The sequence below is a fragment of the Mercurialis annua genome, linkage group LG7 (genome assembly GCF_937616625.2).
Source record: "Mercurialis annua linkage group LG7, ddMerAnnu1.2, whole genome shotgun sequence".
Classification (NCBI taxonomy): domain Eukaryota; kingdom Viridiplantae; phylum Streptophyta; class Magnoliopsida; order Malpighiales; family Euphorbiaceae; genus Mercurialis; species Mercurialis annua.
The window spans coordinates 35,117,061-35,134,011 of record NC_065576.1 but is presented as its reverse complement, the minus strand read 5'-3'; the positions used below and the strand labels follow the sequence as shown (position 1 = coordinate 35,134,011).

At 39.3% G+C, this 16,951-nt stretch overlaps 3 protein-coding genes across 4 annotated transcripts; all 3 read right to left on the bottom strand.

The window, feature by feature from the left end:
* Positions 1-264: 264 nt before the first annotated feature.
* LOC126655009 (uncharacterized) lies at positions 265-7,954 on the bottom strand. Of its 2 annotated transcripts, XM_050349016.2 has the most exons (8): positions 7,435-7,954; positions 7,268-7,362; positions 6,426-6,507; positions 1,900-2,098; positions 1,682-1,814; positions 1,298-1,597; positions 1,109-1,213; positions 265-794 (listed from the first exon to the last, which is right to left on the bottom strand). In XM_050349016.2, the coding sequence occupies exons 4-8, from the start codon at positions 2,094-2,096 to the stop codon at positions 381-383; spliced, it is 1,149 nt and encodes a 382-aa protein (XP_050204973.1). In that variant the 5' UTR covers positions 2,097-2,098; positions 6,426-6,507; positions 7,268-7,362; positions 7,435-7,954; the 3' UTR covers positions 265-380. The 2 variants fall into 2 exon arrangements, with proteins under 2 accessions (XP_050204973.1, XP_055962469.1); XM_056106494.1 differs by having other exon boundaries at positions 7,268-7,954.
* LOC126657088 (uncharacterized) lies at positions 2,181-5,008 on the bottom strand. Its single transcript, XM_050351713.1, has 6 exons — positions 4,662-5,008; positions 4,294-4,580; positions 3,753-4,149; positions 3,225-3,593; positions 3,049-3,148; positions 2,181-2,975 (listed from the first exon to the last, which is right to left on the bottom strand). The coding sequence occupies exons 1-6, from the start codon at positions 5,006-5,008 to the stop codon at positions 2,292-2,294; spliced, it is 2,184 nt and encodes a 727-aa protein (XP_050207670.1). The 3' UTR covers positions 2,181-2,291.
* Positions 7,955-14,676: 6,722 nt separating the features above from the next.
* LOC126657087 (uncharacterized) lies at positions 14,677-16,669 on the bottom strand. Its single transcript, XM_050351712.1, has 3 exons — positions 16,604-16,669; positions 15,366-16,539; positions 14,677-15,269 (listed from the first exon to the last, which is right to left on the bottom strand). Exons 1-3 carry the CDS (start codon positions 16,667-16,669, stop codon positions 14,677-14,679), a joined length of 1,833 nt encoding a protein of 610 aa, XP_050207669.1.
* Between the last annotated feature and the right edge of the window lie 282 nt (positions 16,670-16,951).

The following is a 16,951-nucleotide window of genomic DNA, read 5'->3' as shown; positions in this document are numbered from 1 at the left end:
GGCGACGGATATAGATATAGTAGCGACGGATTATCCGTCGCTAAATTGTCAGGTTTAGCGACGGACATATCCGTCGCTAACCGGTCACAGTTCGTCTCACTGTGACCGGTTAGCGACGGAAATATCCGTCGCTAAACCTGACAATTCCGTCGCCAATTTTGTATTATTTTGGCAAATTTCTGCCGTTTTCTGTTGTTTTTGTGTTTCGCTGATGTTTAAAACCTGCTAAATACAGTAATTAAATTTTATTTTAGATTACACCTATTTGAAACTGAATAAAAGTATATATATATAAAATAAAATATCAAAGTATACATAAAACGTTGTCTGAAAAAAAACATCGTACATAATATATTTTAGAAAATAAAATAAACAGGAAACTACAAATCTGTAGTATCGCCACCGTCTGGCGGAGGAGGGGGAAATTGTGGCTGATACTCTGGTGGGAGATTCGGCATCATCCGTGCAATCTCATCACGTATCATCTGTGCCATGCTGGCCTGCTGCGCCGCCAACCGCTGCTCAACCTGCCGCAGGCCCTCCTGGATGCCGGCCTGCACACGGCGCTCGACCTCCTCATCCGTCTGCTGTGATGTCCGTGAAGAGCTGCCTCTCTGCGATCTGATACTCGGGCCTACATATCTGCTGGTAGCCGAACCCAGGCCGTACACCCGATGCTTCTTGTTGACGCCCTCGATATCCATAAATATCTGCGTCTCATCCACAGGACTCGAGGTGCTCCCCTCTCCGGTCGGCGACTGTGTCGCAGCAGCAAGCCTCTCAGCGATGGCGTCCTACGTACAAAACAATTACAAAACATATCAGTTTAGTTTTATAACAAATAAAAAAACATAACACTTTATTAATAATTCTAATTATTCAGGAAATTTCGGCAGCATTTCCTCTGTAATATGAACATCACCCATTTTTCAGGGAAGTCCTGCAAGCAAATTACAGCAAATTACAATATATAACCCAACCAACCAAATATATTAAGTTCTAATTACACAAACGTTAAGCCTATACAGTTTAACACTTCATATATAATATATTCAACACTTAAGCCTATATACACAACTTATAGAATTTTAATGTGATAAGGACTTACAGTCATATCCTGAGCCCTCTTGTCGACTGGTTTCTTCTCAGCCTTCGTTTTATGAAGGCGACTGTACAGCTCTGTCGCACTCGGCTTCCGGCCGAGCTCCTTAGCCTATCAGAAAAATACAGATTTATTAAGTATTAAAATAAAACAAATACGTTATTTAAGTAATTTAATTACTGATTAGAAACAAACCATCACATCCATATGCTTGATAGCAGAGCGAGATCCTCCGGTATGGCGGACAGGACCAGAACCGGGGCCCGCAGGCTCACTCATCCGGTTTGCCCGAGTTGTCTCTGACTTCTTTTTCTCCTTCTCTGTGTCCCAAAATGCATTCCAGGCTTCCCAGATCTCCTGATTCACAGATGTATGCTTCTTTTGCATTTTCCTCATCTTGTGGATGTTGTCTTTGTACCGGGTGGCTGCATGGGTCATGAAGACCCGTCTGATTACCTCCTCGCTGTACGCAGAGTCATCCCACCAGAACTTCTTCTGCAAACAGTAATAACATGAGCTTTGAGTTAGAATTTTCACAAATACCAAAACTTAAATATATTAAATTTTAAATTTAATTACCTGAAATTCCTGAAAATAGAACTCCCTCTGGTCCGCTGTCAGAAAGCGCCATGCTAATCCAGTCTCGAACCAGCACTGCCTGAAAATATCCCGGATAGCCCGAGAAACAGGCCCAGAGTCCAGCAACATTGTCCTGTGATATAATAAGCATAATTTACTTTACATACATATTAATTCCATACTAAAAATCAAAAAAATTAAAAAAACTTTAATCATACCTGCTAGGGTCCGGACGAACCATCGCCCTACCCTGGTTGTCCAAAATGGCCGGGGGCTCGCCTGCCTCACGCTCCTGCAAAGGCTGAACAGGTCCTCCAGCCTCCTCACGATGCTGCTCCTCAACGGGCTCGGTAGGGTCCCCCCGTCCTCGGCCTGATCCTCGGCCTGAGCCTCCGCCTGAGCCTCGACCCCTCATACCTGCACTAATTGTCAAGTTAATTGTTCCAAAACTAAACAACACATTATAAAACTACATACGTGAAACATATAACATACGTGAAACATATAACTAAGAAATATGAATTCAATTTAAAATAGTACACTTGAATAAATAATTATAAAACATAATTATAATTAAGAAACATGCTAATACATAAAATACTCTAAGCTACTAAAGTTCTTCAATTTCATCTTCATCTGATGAGGATGCGATAAAGTCAGATTCTGTTTCATCAGGAGGCACGAACAACGCATCTTCTTCAGCTTCTCCGTTGTCATCAGCTAAATATGTCGAATTGTCGTCCGTTGCAACAATGAGAGGATTTTCTTCTATCACGTCTTGAAAAGCCGGGATAATCCCCTCGGGCATGTCAAGTTCAGATCTTGCCTTTGTCCTGCAAACTGCCCACCAATTTAATTTATCCCTTCTTTTACTAGGATATGGCAGGTAATGAACCTGGTCGGCCTGTTCGGCTAAGATGAATGGTTCATACTTATTGTATCTCCTTCTGTTATTAATATCCACCATGTTGTATTTTTTGTTACTAATTGTGCCAGAATTTCGTGCTGGGTCGAACCACTCGCATTTAAATAAGACAGTCGTCTTCATTGGAAGAGCCGGATACTCCAGCTCAATTATGTCTGTCAGAACTCCATAAAAGTCATTTTCGCTGTCGACATATTGAGTTCCCTTCACGCAGACTCCACTATTCATAGTAAGCTGTTCCTCCCCATAAGCTTGAGTCTGAAACTTAAATCCGTTTACACGGTACCCCTTAAATGTTCTTACTGATCTAAGAGGTCCTTTAGCGAGACTAAGAATAAAGGGATTAGTACAAACAGTTGGATCTTGCACCTGTAGCGTAAAAGTGTATATAAATCAGAACTTTTTATTGAAAGAATCGAAAAGTATTTTGTAAAATACTTACGTATTGTTGAAACCAGTAGGCAAATTGACTCTCGAACTTCGCTTCAATTTGAGAGATGGTGATTTCAGGGTTTTCTCTGCGCAACTCGCCTTCGAAAACCCTTAGTTAAGAAGAAAACAATTATTACAAGCTGAATAATTATTGGATATGACATTGACAACTGTATTAAAGCTTACTCTCTGTAATTTTCAATTTCTGAACAATTCAACAGAACATATGTCCGAGCAGCAACAATCTCAGAATCTTCAAGATATCTCTTGCGGCAAGCACCCACTGATTGTCCGTGCGGCTTGAAAATAGATAGTCTGTCCACATCGTCATCGACTTCAATGTCATAAACTTCATTCCTTTGCGGCCGCTCAGGTATCATTGGGTCACCTTCTGAAAAGTAATAAGCTGCAAATTTTGCGGTTTCTTCATTCAAGTATCCGCTACTGATGCTTCCTTCCACCCTCCCTTTATTGCTGACTTTTTTTTCCAGCTTTCTCAAATATCTGATTCCACATTCCTCAGTTAGTGAACATGACATGTCAAAATATATACTGCTACACAGAATTGAGAAAATTCAATTACTTTACCTTTCAAATGGATACATCCAGCGATACTGAACCGGACCTGCCATCATAGCTTCGTACGGAAGATGTACGGGTAGATGTTCCATGGAGTCAAAAAAGCTGGGCGGAAAAATACGTTCCAGCTTGCACAGTATCTTTGGGATTTCCAGCCTCATACGATCTAGATCTATCTCTGTTAGAGACGTGGAGGTTAACTCACGAAAGAAGATACTCAGCTCTGTTAAAAGCTCCCAGACTTCCTTCGGTAATAGCTCACGGAGAGCGATTGGCAGAAGTCTTTGCATAAAAATGTGGCAGTCGTGACTTTTCATTCCATGCATTTTCAGACCGATTGTATCGACACATCTGGACAAGTTGGACGCGTAGCCATCTGGAAACCTTATTAACTTAATCCACTCAAGTAAAGCTTTTTTCCCGTCCCTGTCCAAAGCATACATCGCCTTAGGAAATCTCCCAGTAACCGGATCTTTAGCTAACTCAGGCCGATCACATATGTCATTCAACTCTTCTCTAGATTTTGCATGGTCTTTCGTTTTCCCGGGAACATTTAGTACCGTATTGAAAATGTTGTCGAATACGTTTTTCTCAATGTGCATGACATCGAGATTGTGACGAATGAGATTTGTTTTCCAATACGGCAAATCCCAGAAAATACTTTTTTTATTCCAACCATAATTTTCCGACTTCGCAGCATTATTTTTCTCAGCCCCAAATTCATATGCCTTCATAAACCCCAGACTGTCCAACTCTGCCAACAATTCTTCTCCGGTTTTCGGGTGTCCGAATTCTTTGTTTACGGTTTTCCCTTTACGGAATTGAGTTGTGTTACGACGGTACGGGTGACCACGAGGCAAGAACTTTCCGTGGCAGTCAAACCACGACTGTTTTCTACTCCCTTTCAGCGTGAAAGCATCTGTATTTTCCATGCAGTGAGGGCAAGCCAGTCTCCCAGATGTGCTCCAGCCAGCCAACATTGAATAAGCGGGAAAATCATTAATTGTCCACATCAGTGCCGCTTTCATTTGAAAATTTTGTCGCCTATGAACGTCGAATGTCTGGACTCCAAATTCCCAAAGTTGGTTTAGCTCAGCTATCAACGGCTGCAGGAAAATATCCATTTGATGTTTAGGATTTCGAGGCCCAGGGACAATAACAGTTAAAAACATGAACTCATCTTTCATACACATTCCTGGAGGGAGATTGTAAGGTGTCAAAATTACTGGCCATGATGAATAATTCTGCCCGAAGGCCCCAAATGGTTGAAACCCATCAGTACACAGGCCTAGTCTGATATTTCGAATTTCTTCCGCAAACTCTGTATGCAATTCACTAAAATGTTTCCACGCCGGGGAATCTGACGGGTGACACATCTTTCCATCAACCATTTCGTGTTCAGCGTGCCACGTCATATGCTTGGCAGTGGCTTTAGAAGCGTACAACCTCTGCAATCTCGGAGTTATAGGAAAATAAAACATTTTCCTATATGGGACGTTAACTCGTCTTTTCGCAGAATTTCCGTTAGGGGCCGGTTTCCACCGTTCGTGATCGCAAATTTTGCATCGCGTTAAATCCGCGTCTGACCCCCAATAAATCATACAGTTGCGTAAACAGCAATCGATAACTTCAACCGGCAACCCAAGACCTCTAACCATCTTCTTTATTTCGGCAAAGTTCTTCGGCATCTTGTTGTCCTCTGGAAGCAGCTCTTGTATAAATTCGGTCACATCATCTACTAAAGCCACTGACCCACTATGTCGACATTTGATGTCCAACATTTTAACAGCCGCAGACAAAGGAGAGTGTTTGCTACTACCGGGGTATACAGGTTCTTCAGCTGCACGCATCATATTATAAAAATGTTTAGCTTCATTATTCGGTTCCTCCTCCGTGAACACTACTTCTGGACCAGCAGCATCGATAACCATTCTCTGAACAGAGCTGAAATCGTCTTCCTCCTCATTTTCCATGTCAATGTCATCCTCCGGCATCTGTGCAACGGGACGAGGATCTAAAACATTTCCCTCCCCATGAAAAACCCAGACTTTATAATCTGCCACAAACCCTTTCTGCAGAATGTGCAGCTTCACTGTTTCGACGTCTCGATAACTCGTATTTTTATATCTTGCCCTAGGACATGGGCATTTAATATCGGGCCCACTCATACACGCGGGATGACGTAAAGCAAAATTAACAAATTCCTGCACGCGCTCGTCAAAACCTGGGTATAGCAACCCGCCCTGCAGCCGCTTATACATCCAACTTCGGTCTGTATCCATTACTGTAGCACGGATAATTAGGAGGAGTTCTCGCTCGGAAATAGCAAAGTCAATGTAATTGACTGCATTAAAGGTATGGACCTATCCCATTCGCAAAACTAGCGCCCCTTAACTCGGCCACGATATATGCCTAGCAACGGAGAAAATATTCGGCAGCCTTCCGGCGTCGTTCTCCTTCAGTGCGATATTTAGTATATGTGGTGTAACGCTAATTATATATTCCGCGAGGAATAAGCGTTACAAAACATATACTATACATCCACCCGGAGAACAAACGCTGGAAAACAACCGAATATTTTTCTACCGCTACTAGACATATATAATTTCGTGACCGAGCTACGGGAGGACCAGTTTTACAAACTGTACAATCCCGTGTCGTTCAATCGCTTGAACACACGGGACGGGAAATCTACGGCTAGGTTTACGATTTTATTCGGTGGGAATAAAATCGAGGTCATTTTAGGTTTAAAGAGCTTATAAATTAACTGAATATAAATGAAAAAAATAAAATAATAACAGTACTTACTTGTTGGAGAGCAGAACCGCAACAGATAAAAAGGATCGATAAGGAATGTCGGACCGCTGCAACCAACTGACGGCTATCAAACCTATATATCACGCACTAAGTACGTTAAATTTCTAGAAAAATTTGGGCAGCACTTCCCCTAAAAATGAGCATCACCCATTTTTCAGGGAAAGCCTGCAAGCAAATTACAATTCGTACCAACCAAAATACAACCCACTTATTGCAAAAATAATTAATCAAATTAGCACTACTAGATATTTTAATTAACTAATTAACCAATCAAAAGAATTAACCAATTATCCTAACTAAACAATTTATTAACCTAAATTAGGGTTAGCTTAACTTAAATATTACCCTAAATAAACAATTAAGTTAAAATTAGCAAATTAAATAATCCAAAATATTAATTAAATATAACGTAACCAATTTTTTTTAGTTAACCTAACAAAATAAACTAATTTCAAAAAAACGTTTGAAAGTGAACCATTTTATTAATCTTATCTAACCTAAAATTTGAAATTAATTTTTAATAAATATAAACTGATTTTATAAATCAAAAATTAATAAATAACCAAAAGTGAACAAATAACCTAAAATTATATTCTAATTAAACTAAGTAACGTAAACTAATAATCTAATTAAAATAAATAACCTAAAATGAAACAATTTATGTAATAATTAAAATAAATAACCTAATTTAAATTAATTCGGAATTAATAACTACACAATTACCTAACCTAATCAATTAGTAAATTAATCTAATTAACAATTATTACTTTATATTAACAATTTAATTAATATAAACTGAAAATAAATAAAAATTATATTTTCAAAACCCTAACCTTTAACTGGACAGCGGGGGCGGAATGTAGACGGCAGAGGCGGATTCACGGCGGCGGAGGACGATGAAGGATGAGGGCAGCGAATTATAATCAATCTAACAACAAAAAAAACAAATAAATACAATAAAAAGACGTTAATGGAGATTAAAGGGTGAAATAGAGCCTACCGACGGTGATACCACGGTGAACTGACGGCGGAAATTTGGACCGGAGAAGGAGAAACGGCGGTTTTGAAGAATAAGAACAGAAACAGAAAGTGAGGAAGAAGGGTTCTGCTCGTGGATTTTAATTGATTTTAGCGACGGATTATTAAATCCGTCGCTAAAATCAATTAAATGAAACGAAGCGTTTCAGCTTCACAAGTTAGCGACGGATCGTCAAAACTCCGTCGCTAAAAATGAGGCTGAAACGGTGCGTTTTAGTACAGCTCAACGTTAGCGACGGATAAGATTATCCGTTGCTAAAATTGACCAAAAAACCAGGCGGCAACTCTTCCCGCCAAACTCCCGCCACATTGGCGACGGAGTAGCGACGGACATTCCGTCGCTAACTTGGCGGGCTCCTTCCCGCCCCATTTTTTCACACCAACAGCGACAGTTTTGCGTTCCGTCGTTTAATCCGTCGCTATCTTGATGTTTTAGCGACGGATTTAGCGTCCGTCGCTAAAATCCGTCGCTAAAACAGTGTTTTTTAGTAGTGTTATTTTGCTATATTATTGTTTGTTGATCAAATCCATAATTAAATACCTGCTGAATGGTTTTTATTCCGCTGCGCATAATAATCCGGTCAAGAACCGGTCACGACAATTGGTACTAAAGATTCAACAATCGGTATCAATATTACAACAATTGGTATCAAAACTTGGTTTTCCGATTTAATTTTGGATTATGATTATTATGACAAAAAAATTATTTGGAGGATTTCGCAAGGCGCAATCACTTGACACCAAGAAGATTTTTTTGGAGATAGAGAAACCAAATTTTGGAAGTGCCGAAAGTCGTAATTGAAGACAGACTTGGGTATTAAAATTCTTAAGGAGATTTTTGTGATGGAGATGCATATGTCACTTTAAACTACAAAGAAGAAAGGTATGACTTTTCTAAACATACTATTTCAGGATGTTGTAGAGCTTTTATAAGATGAATGATTGAGGTAATCTCTTTATACTCTCATGAAATTCTATTAGTGATTTGAATCTAAAAATTGCTTTTAAGAGTTTATTGAATGGAGAGTTCGTTTCGGCATAGTCAGATTTTGATAATATCATGACATTGCAAAATAGATTTTATTTTGAATAAGTAGCAATCTTAGACACAAGATGGATTACAATGTTTGTAGTTTGGAACAGTGTCATTTTTAGATCACTCATAAGTAAATTATTTGGAAATAGTTAGATGAGGACCAAGTGCTAGCAGTTATAGGCAAATCGGGTCAGAGAACCAGTCTAGGCTTAAATTACAGCATAACTATTTTTTATCCAAAATTTATGCAGATTCAGGTTGTTCATATCACATATGTGCCAATTTTAATTGGTTTTCCGACTACAACTGAGTTGATAGTGGAGTTATAGTTATGGGTAACGGTCAATACATGCATAATTTTGGATATTGGTTCAGTCAAGGGCAAGATGCATAATGAGACAGTTAGAACAATAATGAATGTTCAACATGATTTCTAAATGCACATGTCCTGTATCTCAGTATATGAAAGTGCGAGTTTTATGGATTATTTGGCAATGAAGTGAGATTGGATGCTACACTTGTGATGTATGCTCATTGGGTTGGTTGACTTATGAAGATTAATAGATATGTTACGAGCTCGACATTTTTTTTTGATTTAATCATTATAGGCTACTAATGACGTTTGTTTCTAGTATCAGTTTCAAGACCAATATAATTTGAAGCTTCCTGAAATTTTGATTGGTACACCCGAAGATAATAAATCTTCAAGTCATTTTGGTTTTAGCAAGTTCAAGACGCTCTTGAAACTTGTATGATCCTCCTCAAAGACCTCTTTTGGAATAAGTTCAGTTTGGAGTTAAATGGAGAAGGTGGAGCACAACAGTAATCACAGTTTATTGGAGAATTCAAGTCAAGGTGGAGATTGTTGGAATATGCCTAGAATTCTAATTCTAATTTGTATTAGGATTACTATTAGTGAAGTATTTGGGACAAGGAAAGCTTTATTATCATTGGCTAATTAGGAAGTATAAATCCAATTCGGATTAATACTCCTAATGCTATATAGATTATTTACTCCCTATAAATACACTACCTTAAATACACTACCTTGTTCACCTTTTAAAAGACACTAAAAACCAAACACACAGTGTAGACATTGATGTAAATAAAGGGAAAAGGGTGTGTGTGTGATGTGAGGAATATAAGTTAATTCTTACCCTTTCGAGTTACTTCTTGTAGAGAGTTAAATCCCTTGTGGGTTTTTCTTCTAAGAGCATATTTACTAGAGATATTCTCTATTCGGTGACTCACCCAATTTTATGCTCCTTTTGATGATTAGTGGATGGCTCGATTTTTTCGCCCATGGATGTACGCTTTAATGCAGAACCACGTAAATCTCTTGTGTTAATTATTTATTTTGCAATATTATTGTTTGTTGATCAAATATATAATTAAATACCTAATGAATGGTTTCGATTCCGCTACGCATACCAATTCAGTCATGACAATTTGCACCAAAGATTCAACAATCGGTATCAATGTTATAACATCTCGTTTGAGCAGAATTTGTTATGATCTTTTGAGCAGAACAAGGCTTTTCAGTTCCCAATCCGACAAGCTTGATCGATGTGTATTCCATCAATAAATCACACAACAACACAACCCTCGAAACCTCACTCAAAATCCATCATTAAAACTGAAATTTTCTGCAATTTATTAAAACAGAAAATTCACTCAACTTAATCTCATAAAACCACAATCAATTCTTAACCGAATTCAAAACTGTAAACGTTACCTCGTCCGCGTGTGAGTTAGCTCTCCAACCGAGCTTGAAGTATAAAAAACAGTTATCGAATAGTTGAGTTATGGCCACCGTCGTCCACCACGCGCAAGGAGAGGAAGAGATGATGATGAGGGTTTCGGTTGAGGAGAAGAAGATGGGGTTTGTTTCCATTTTTCAACTCCAATCTTATTTTAGCTAGAGAATTTTTGAAGAGGTGGAGACACATGTGTTCTTATCTTGATAATTTGTGGGAAAAAATAACACTTTAATGCTTGAATTATGCACCTCTTGTAATTCAATCCTTCAATTTTCCAATGTCTCCAATTTAATTCTGATTCATCTTTTCGTAATATAAACGAAACTTTATCGATTCTTAATTTATCGATAAAGAGCATCTTTCATATAAAGAGTATAAAAATTAAATTGACTCCAATATTTTCCATTAATTTTGAATATTATTTATTTATTTATTTTTCTCAAAAATTTCCTGCTCTTTTTCTCTACATATCTTAAATATATTGAAAAAATTGCTATTAATTAAAAACAAATTTGAGATTATGTTATTCAGGACAATCGGAGCAGTCATTTTTTCTGCAAAAATATATGCGACCTTTCCTATAACTTTTTGATCTCTTTTATTTTTACACTATTATGCTTCACTATTTTGATTCAGATGACAAATTGAAGATTAAAAAATGCAGGCAATAGCTTGCAAGCTGCAAGTTAATGAGAATTTCATATCCTGATTATATATACATGTACATTCCTAACATAATCCCTTTTCATATTCAGCAAAATGAAAAATGGCCAACGATAATGACAAACAGTAGCAAAAAGCCTAAAAAAATTCTAATGATAATTGATGGAGTCTGCCTTCTGAACTGGTGAATGAGACCTGCAAAACAGGGTAGAAGCTAACCGGACGGTGGTTGTCTGATTAACTCTCCGATGCTAAAGTCAGTTTAGAGCTTTGAGAAGCGTTTTGAGTATATGAATGTAATTATGATTTTAGGCATACCTCATGCTCCTTTTATAGTAGATGAATGCATACCTTGTATAGTTATAGTAGGTAAGTGAATCCTACTTTGTAGGGATCGAGCTACTTTGTAGGGATTCACCCTGATGTGGTGTGATCTACCTTATTCAGACATGAGTCCTATTTAGGAACGTCTTCCTAAATAGTCTCGTCTTCCTAAGATAGAGCTTATCTTTCCATGTTGGAGATTGTGTCCAAATGGAAAGATACTTCGAGATATTATAGTAGATCATGGCGATCTATCTGAATCCTGGATTAACGCGCTTTGGGCGAATCCTAAGGGATTCGGTCTTCGTCTTATTGAATGGTATATCGGCGGATCTCAAGGGATTCGGCCGCCTTCCTTATTCATTCAGGTCTTCCATAGGGAGTCCAATATCACCTGAGAGTGGATATCCTGTGACTCGGCTCCATTGTAACTAGTGTAGGATTCGGTATCCATTATTAGCCCCCCCGCAAGTGAGCTGAAGTAATTGGTATTCATGCCTTAGTAGATTTTGGCTCTTTTGGAGCTGAGTCTTTTTGTATTCTGGGCGAGTCGTTTAATATGTTGGCGAGTCACTTTTCTTCTCTAGTAAGATTCTTTTTCTTGCCACGTGTCACTATTTAATTATTTGATATAAATGTTCCTCGTATTTAAACTCTTCATGTTTCTATTTTCTCTTTTCACTTCTTCTTATCTTTGAAAGTGTTCTCATTCTTCGACTATCTTCTCCTGACCTTTTAAGATTATCTTGTTCTTCATTTGCTCATTTTAATTTCCATCATTTGCTTTTCCAGATTTCAGGTATGCTTCTTTTATTTGTTTTGTGCTTTTGAAGATTTTGAAGATATTTTTCTGTTTTTCTTTGATTTCTGCAAATGTCGTTCTGGGAAATGTTTTGTTGTTCTTGGTGTTCTTCAATATTTTCTTTGTTTGATCTTTAATTTTCATTTGTGTTTGTGATTTCCAGTTCTAGGATGCCTTTTAGTCGAGCGGAAAATGCATGCACCGCCATGGCCATCACCAGATCTGGGCTTCGTGGGAGCGAAGTCTTAGATATTTATTTTAAGTATAATTTTCCTTTGACTATAAAATAATATTATCCAGATTCGATATGGCTGCTTCCGATTCATCTTGTAGGGCGATTGTCTTTGAATAGCAGTTCGCTGCTGGAGGGTTTCCTTTAAATCCTTTTTTAGTAGAAGTGTGTAGGGATTTAGGAGTTGCCTTAGGGCATCTCTATCCTGGTACGATTAAGGTGGTACTCGCCTTTGTGGAAGCGTGTACGCTTCGGGGTCATGCCCCTTCTCTTAATGTCCTTTATTACTTCGTAGATTTTAGGAAATGCGACGGTTGTTTTGTGTTTGCACTTGGTAGGAGAGGTCGATCCCGTATTTATCTTCCTTGTTTAAATAATCGCTGACGGAGGCGTTTCTTTATAGTCTATCATAATTTTGCTTTCCTTCATTTTTCGGATGGTTTTTCTACTCATTAAATTCAAAGTTGTCTGTCTCCTTTAAGTTTACCCGAGTCCATCCTTGCTTTCGAATTATCATTCCATAGTGTTTTTCAACGTCCTATTTTAGACGTTTTGGTTAGTAGTCATCTTCGGCATCGATGGTTTGTTTTAGATGATCCTTCTCGAGGCCTGGCGGATCTTCATTATTCCTTTCTTCAAGGTATATTTATTGTTTTAAGTTTATTGGTGTTTTTTTTCTTTTGTAGGATGTCTTATTCTTCTGACGATTTTCTTTCCGAGTTTAAAGTAGATTTGGATATTCCAACGGGCGGTCCCGAGGCCCACATCACCGAGCCTATTCCGGGAGATGATGTTGAAGTTGCTATAGTTCCTGCCGGGGCAGTGTTGCTTGCTGGTGACAGAGTAATCGTCATTGCCGATGGCGATGCGGTTGAAGAACCGTTAGGTGATGAGGCTGTTGTAGCTCCGCTTCCCCCTCTAGCTCCAGTGAATGTTCCGGAAGAAACCAGGAAGTGAATTCGGGCGAATCGATTGTTATTAATTCGGAGGAAGTTTCACCGAGTCAAGATATCATGGATTCACCTTCTAGGAAGAGGCGTCGAGTTAGCAATGAATCTCCTTCGAGGGAGAGTCTTCTTGGAGGTTCTTCTTCTCCTCCCAGTTTGGTGCAGTGGGTTAAAGGTCATGATCCAGCAAGTTTGCTGAATCCTCGAGTACTGGCGGAATATATCAGGACTTTGGCGATTCCTGATGACATTACTTGGTTCGCCTCCAAGCCCGAGCAGGAGCTTTCTGATATAGCTTGTTTTCACGGCTTTTCTGTAAGTTGATTATTATTTAAGTAAACTGCTTTTCAGATTCGCTATTCCCTTATATATTTTTATGATTTATTCTTCTGTGTTGGATGGAAGGCTCTCCAGTCCGTTTTGGTGCTGAATGATCGCCGCCAATGTGCCGAGGAGGAGGTCGAGCGTCTTTCTTCTCTCTTGGCGACGTCCGAGTCTGAGAGGGCAAAGTTGAAAGCTTCTTTGGAGGAGCACGATTCTCTCTTATCACAGCTCAAGATGCAGGATGCGATTAATGATTGCCAGGTCAAGGTGATCGAGAAGAAAGCCAATGACCTGACTCAGGAGATCGAAGAGTTTATCAGGATCAATACCCTTATTGGCGAAGAGAAAGATATGCTGAGATCTGAGGTAGAAGGGCTTCATATTCGTCTTCTCGATACGAAGGCCTTTTATTCTGCTTTGATCAGTGAGTATCGCCTCGCTATTGGAAAAAAGCTTTTGGAGCAGAACCCAAACATTGATCTGTCTGGAGTTAACGGGTTGGGTCCCTAAATCATTGCTCGTGATCTTCTTGAGAAGATGTCGAAGGATCGCGCCAAATAGATTTTTGTTTTTTCGTTTTGTATCTTGTTTTATACTTTTGTAATTCTGATTTATGAATAAATCTCATTTTGATTCAATAGTGGATTAAATGTTTGCTTCTGTTTTATTTAATATTTTCCGAGTCGATGCTTGATTTAGTTTGTCTTTTCGCCTCGGGAGTTAATCTAAACTCTTTGCTTTAGCGCTTTTTGTTTTGGTCGAGTTAATCTAAACTCTTTTATTTGAGTTAATCTAAACTCATGATTTTGTTTTGTTTGAGTTAATCTAAACTCTTTTACGACGGTTTGCCTTTTTTGAGTTAATTTGAACTCTCTTGTGGCGGTTCGCCTTTTTTTGAGTTAGTCTAAACTCATAATTTTTACTATTTTTCATCTTCGATTTAATCATTCATGATGGATCTTGATTTTTGTTTCTTTTGTGATTCGTCCGGCCAATCATATAGTAGGAAAATTAAACTTTTATTGATAAAAAGACTTCATACAAAACATTAAAGATAGCTGTGACGCTATCGGGTAAGATGTAAGATCTTTACTAGCAATGGGTCGTTTTTCTTTCCTATTCTTCCTTCTTCTCGGTCTTGTTTTCTTGGAGGTCCACCACGGACTCGTCGTAGCATTTCTTAGCTATATTCTGATCTCCTCTCAGCGTCACTACTCCCTTTTCGGTTAGTATTTTCATCGCCAACGCTCTTATTCTAGTCACTGCAGCTGAGTCATGAAGGAAAGGTCTTCCGAGGATAGCGTTGTATGTTAGCTCCATGTCAACTATGTTAAATAATGACATAACCTTTTTGTTGATTCCTTTCTCCGGGCCAATTATTACTTCCAAGGTGACTGCTCCTAACAGATTGATGGAGGGGCCACCGAGTCCTGATAATAGGATCGGGACTCGGCGCAACCTTGACGCGGTTCCTCCGAGCATTTTGTAGGCCGCGTTTGTCATGCGATTCACTGCGCTTCCTTTATCGATTAGGATTCGCTCCATGTTCCAATTCTCAATGATAGTAGTTACCACCAAGGCATCATTATGGGGTGCTTTCACGTGTTCATAATCTTCAACATCGAAGATTACGGGTGGCATGTGGGCTTCTCTGATGTTCATCACCTCTTTCCTTTGATTTCTTCTAATCGTTGAGCTGTTGTGTCCTCCTCCATTGATCATGTGTATGGTTCCCAATATTTTGGATGGGCGTTCGTCTTCTTTTTCTTTTCCTTTGTCGTCTCTGCTTCTTTTTTCTCCCTTGCCATTGTTTTTCGCTTTGTGGGCCACGAATTTCCTCAATTCCCCTGCATCTATCATTCTTTCGATTTCGACTTTCAAATCTCTGCAGCTGTCTGTTTCATGTCCATAGTCTTCGTGGAATTTGCAGTACTTTCTTGTGTCCCTTATTTCGGCTTTCATCTTCGATGGCCATACTACATTTTTGACGTTCTCTTTGATCCACATGAGGACATTAGTTTGGCTGGTGTTCAATGGTGTGAAGTTATTTTCATCGTCTCGGGGGTCGTACCTTGGTTCGTATCTTGTTTGGGGGGCGAATCGCCTACTTTCTTCTGGCCTTCCCCTTCTATCTTCGGACTTTGACTTCGGCTTATCTTTGGATTTCTCTTTCGACTCTTTTCCCTTTGCTTCTTTCCCACGAATCGCCCTCCGGCCCTCGTCTAGCTCGAAGTATTTTTTGACTATGCCCATCAGATTCGAGAAAGTCGTGGGTTTATTAATCAGCAGCTTGTCTACTAGTTTTCCGAATCGTGTTCCTTCTCGCAGTGCTTCGGTTGCCATGTCAACGTTCAGGTTATCGATCTTCATAGCTTGTTTGTTGAATCGTTCGATATAGCTTCTTAGCGTTTCTCCTTCTTCTTGAATGCATGATCTTAGGATGCTTGTGGTTGTTTTTGCTAGTATGTTCGTGAAATATCTGTTGAGAAATTCTGTCGACAGTGAGGCGAAGCTTTTAATAGATCTTGGTTTCAATTTGTTGTACCACCTTTGGGCGGTACCGGTGAGTGTGGTTGGGAATACCCTGTATAGAATTGCGTCTGATATGCTGAGTAGCCCCATGGTGGCTGTGAATCTAGAAGTATGATCTCGCGGGTCCCCTTCTCTGTTGAACGTTGGCAAGACTGGTAACTTCATGTTATATGGAATGGTTTCCTTCATGATTTCGGGCGAAAGGGGTGATCCCTTCAGTCTGAGATCGTCTATATCCAGCTCTTCTGACTTCAATTTCTTGAGTGCTTTCGCAATCTTTTCTTCCAGATCTTCTTCGACTACATATGTGGCTTTGCTCTTTTGGGGCGATTCTGAGGACTCGCCCTCCCCTTCTTGGTGTTTTTTCTTCGGTTGCTCTTTCCCTGCGTCTCTGTCTTGTTGTTTGCTTTTAGGTGGGGCATCTTTCTTTCTCTTTCTCCCTTCGTTCTTCTCTTTATGAGTTTAACCCGCTTCGGGCATCGTCTTGATTTTGCTCATTATAGGGCGTTACAGGGGTTTGCTCGTCAGATTTTTCTTTTCCATTCTCTTGATTTCCTGGGCATTCTTCGTCACTCATGTTTTTATTTCTCGTCGGTTTCTGTCGTTTCTTCCCTCGTCTCTTTCTTCGTTTCCTCCATTTCGGGATTCCCTCCTTCTGTTGTTTTCTCCCCTTGTTGGCTCTTGACAGCCTGAATTTGTGTTTTCTGTTCTTCCTCTTCTTCTCGTTACTGTTGGGCTGAAATTATCCCTCAGGATTTTCATAGTTTCTTCATGCCTGTCGTTCGTTCTTTTTGCTTCATTGACCAATTTATCCAGGTTTGCCTGGACAAATTCTAGCACTTTTTTCAGCATCTCGCTG

Excerpts from the sequence above, each read along its gene's own strand:
- LOC126657088 (XM_050351713.1), bottom strand. The coding sequence starts at position 5,008 with ATGGTTGATGGAAAGATGTGTCACCCGTCAGATTCCCCGGCGTGGAAA. Across the intron at positions 3,594-3,752 it reads CTGGAAATCCCAAAGATACT|CAGTATATATTTTGACATGT; the intron begins GTGCAAGCTGGA and ends AATTCTGTGTAG. Across the intron at positions 2,976-3,048 it reads CCTACTGGTTTCAACAATAC|GTGCAAGATCCAACTGTTTG; the intron begins GTAAGTATTTTA and ends TTTACGCTACAG.
- LOC126657087 (XM_050351712.1), bottom strand. The coding sequence starts at position 16,669 with ATGAGTGACGAAGAATGCCCAGGAAATCAAGAGAATGGAAAAGAAAAA. Across the intron at positions 16,540-16,603 it reads AATCTGACGAGCAAACCCCT|AACGAAGGGAGAAAGAGAAA; the intron begins GTAACGCCCTAT and ends CATAAAGAGAAG. Across the intron at positions 15,270-15,365 it reads CCACAAAGCGAAAAACAATG|GAGGACACAACAGCTCAACG; the intron begins GCAAGGGAGAAA and ends TGATCAATGGAG.
- LOC126655009 (XM_056106494.1), bottom strand. The coding sequence starts at position 2,096 with ATGAGGGGTCGAGGCTCAGGCGGAGGCTCAGGCCGAGGATCAGGCCGA. Across the intron at positions 1,598-1,681 it reads TCTATTTTCAGGAATTTCAG|AAGAAGTTCTGGTGGGATGA; the intron begins GTAATTAAATTT and ends TACTGTTTGCAG. Across the intron at positions 795-1,108 it reads AGAGGGCTCAGGATATGACT|GACGCCATCGCTGAGAGGCT; the intron begins GTAAGTCCTTAT and ends TTTTGTACGTAG.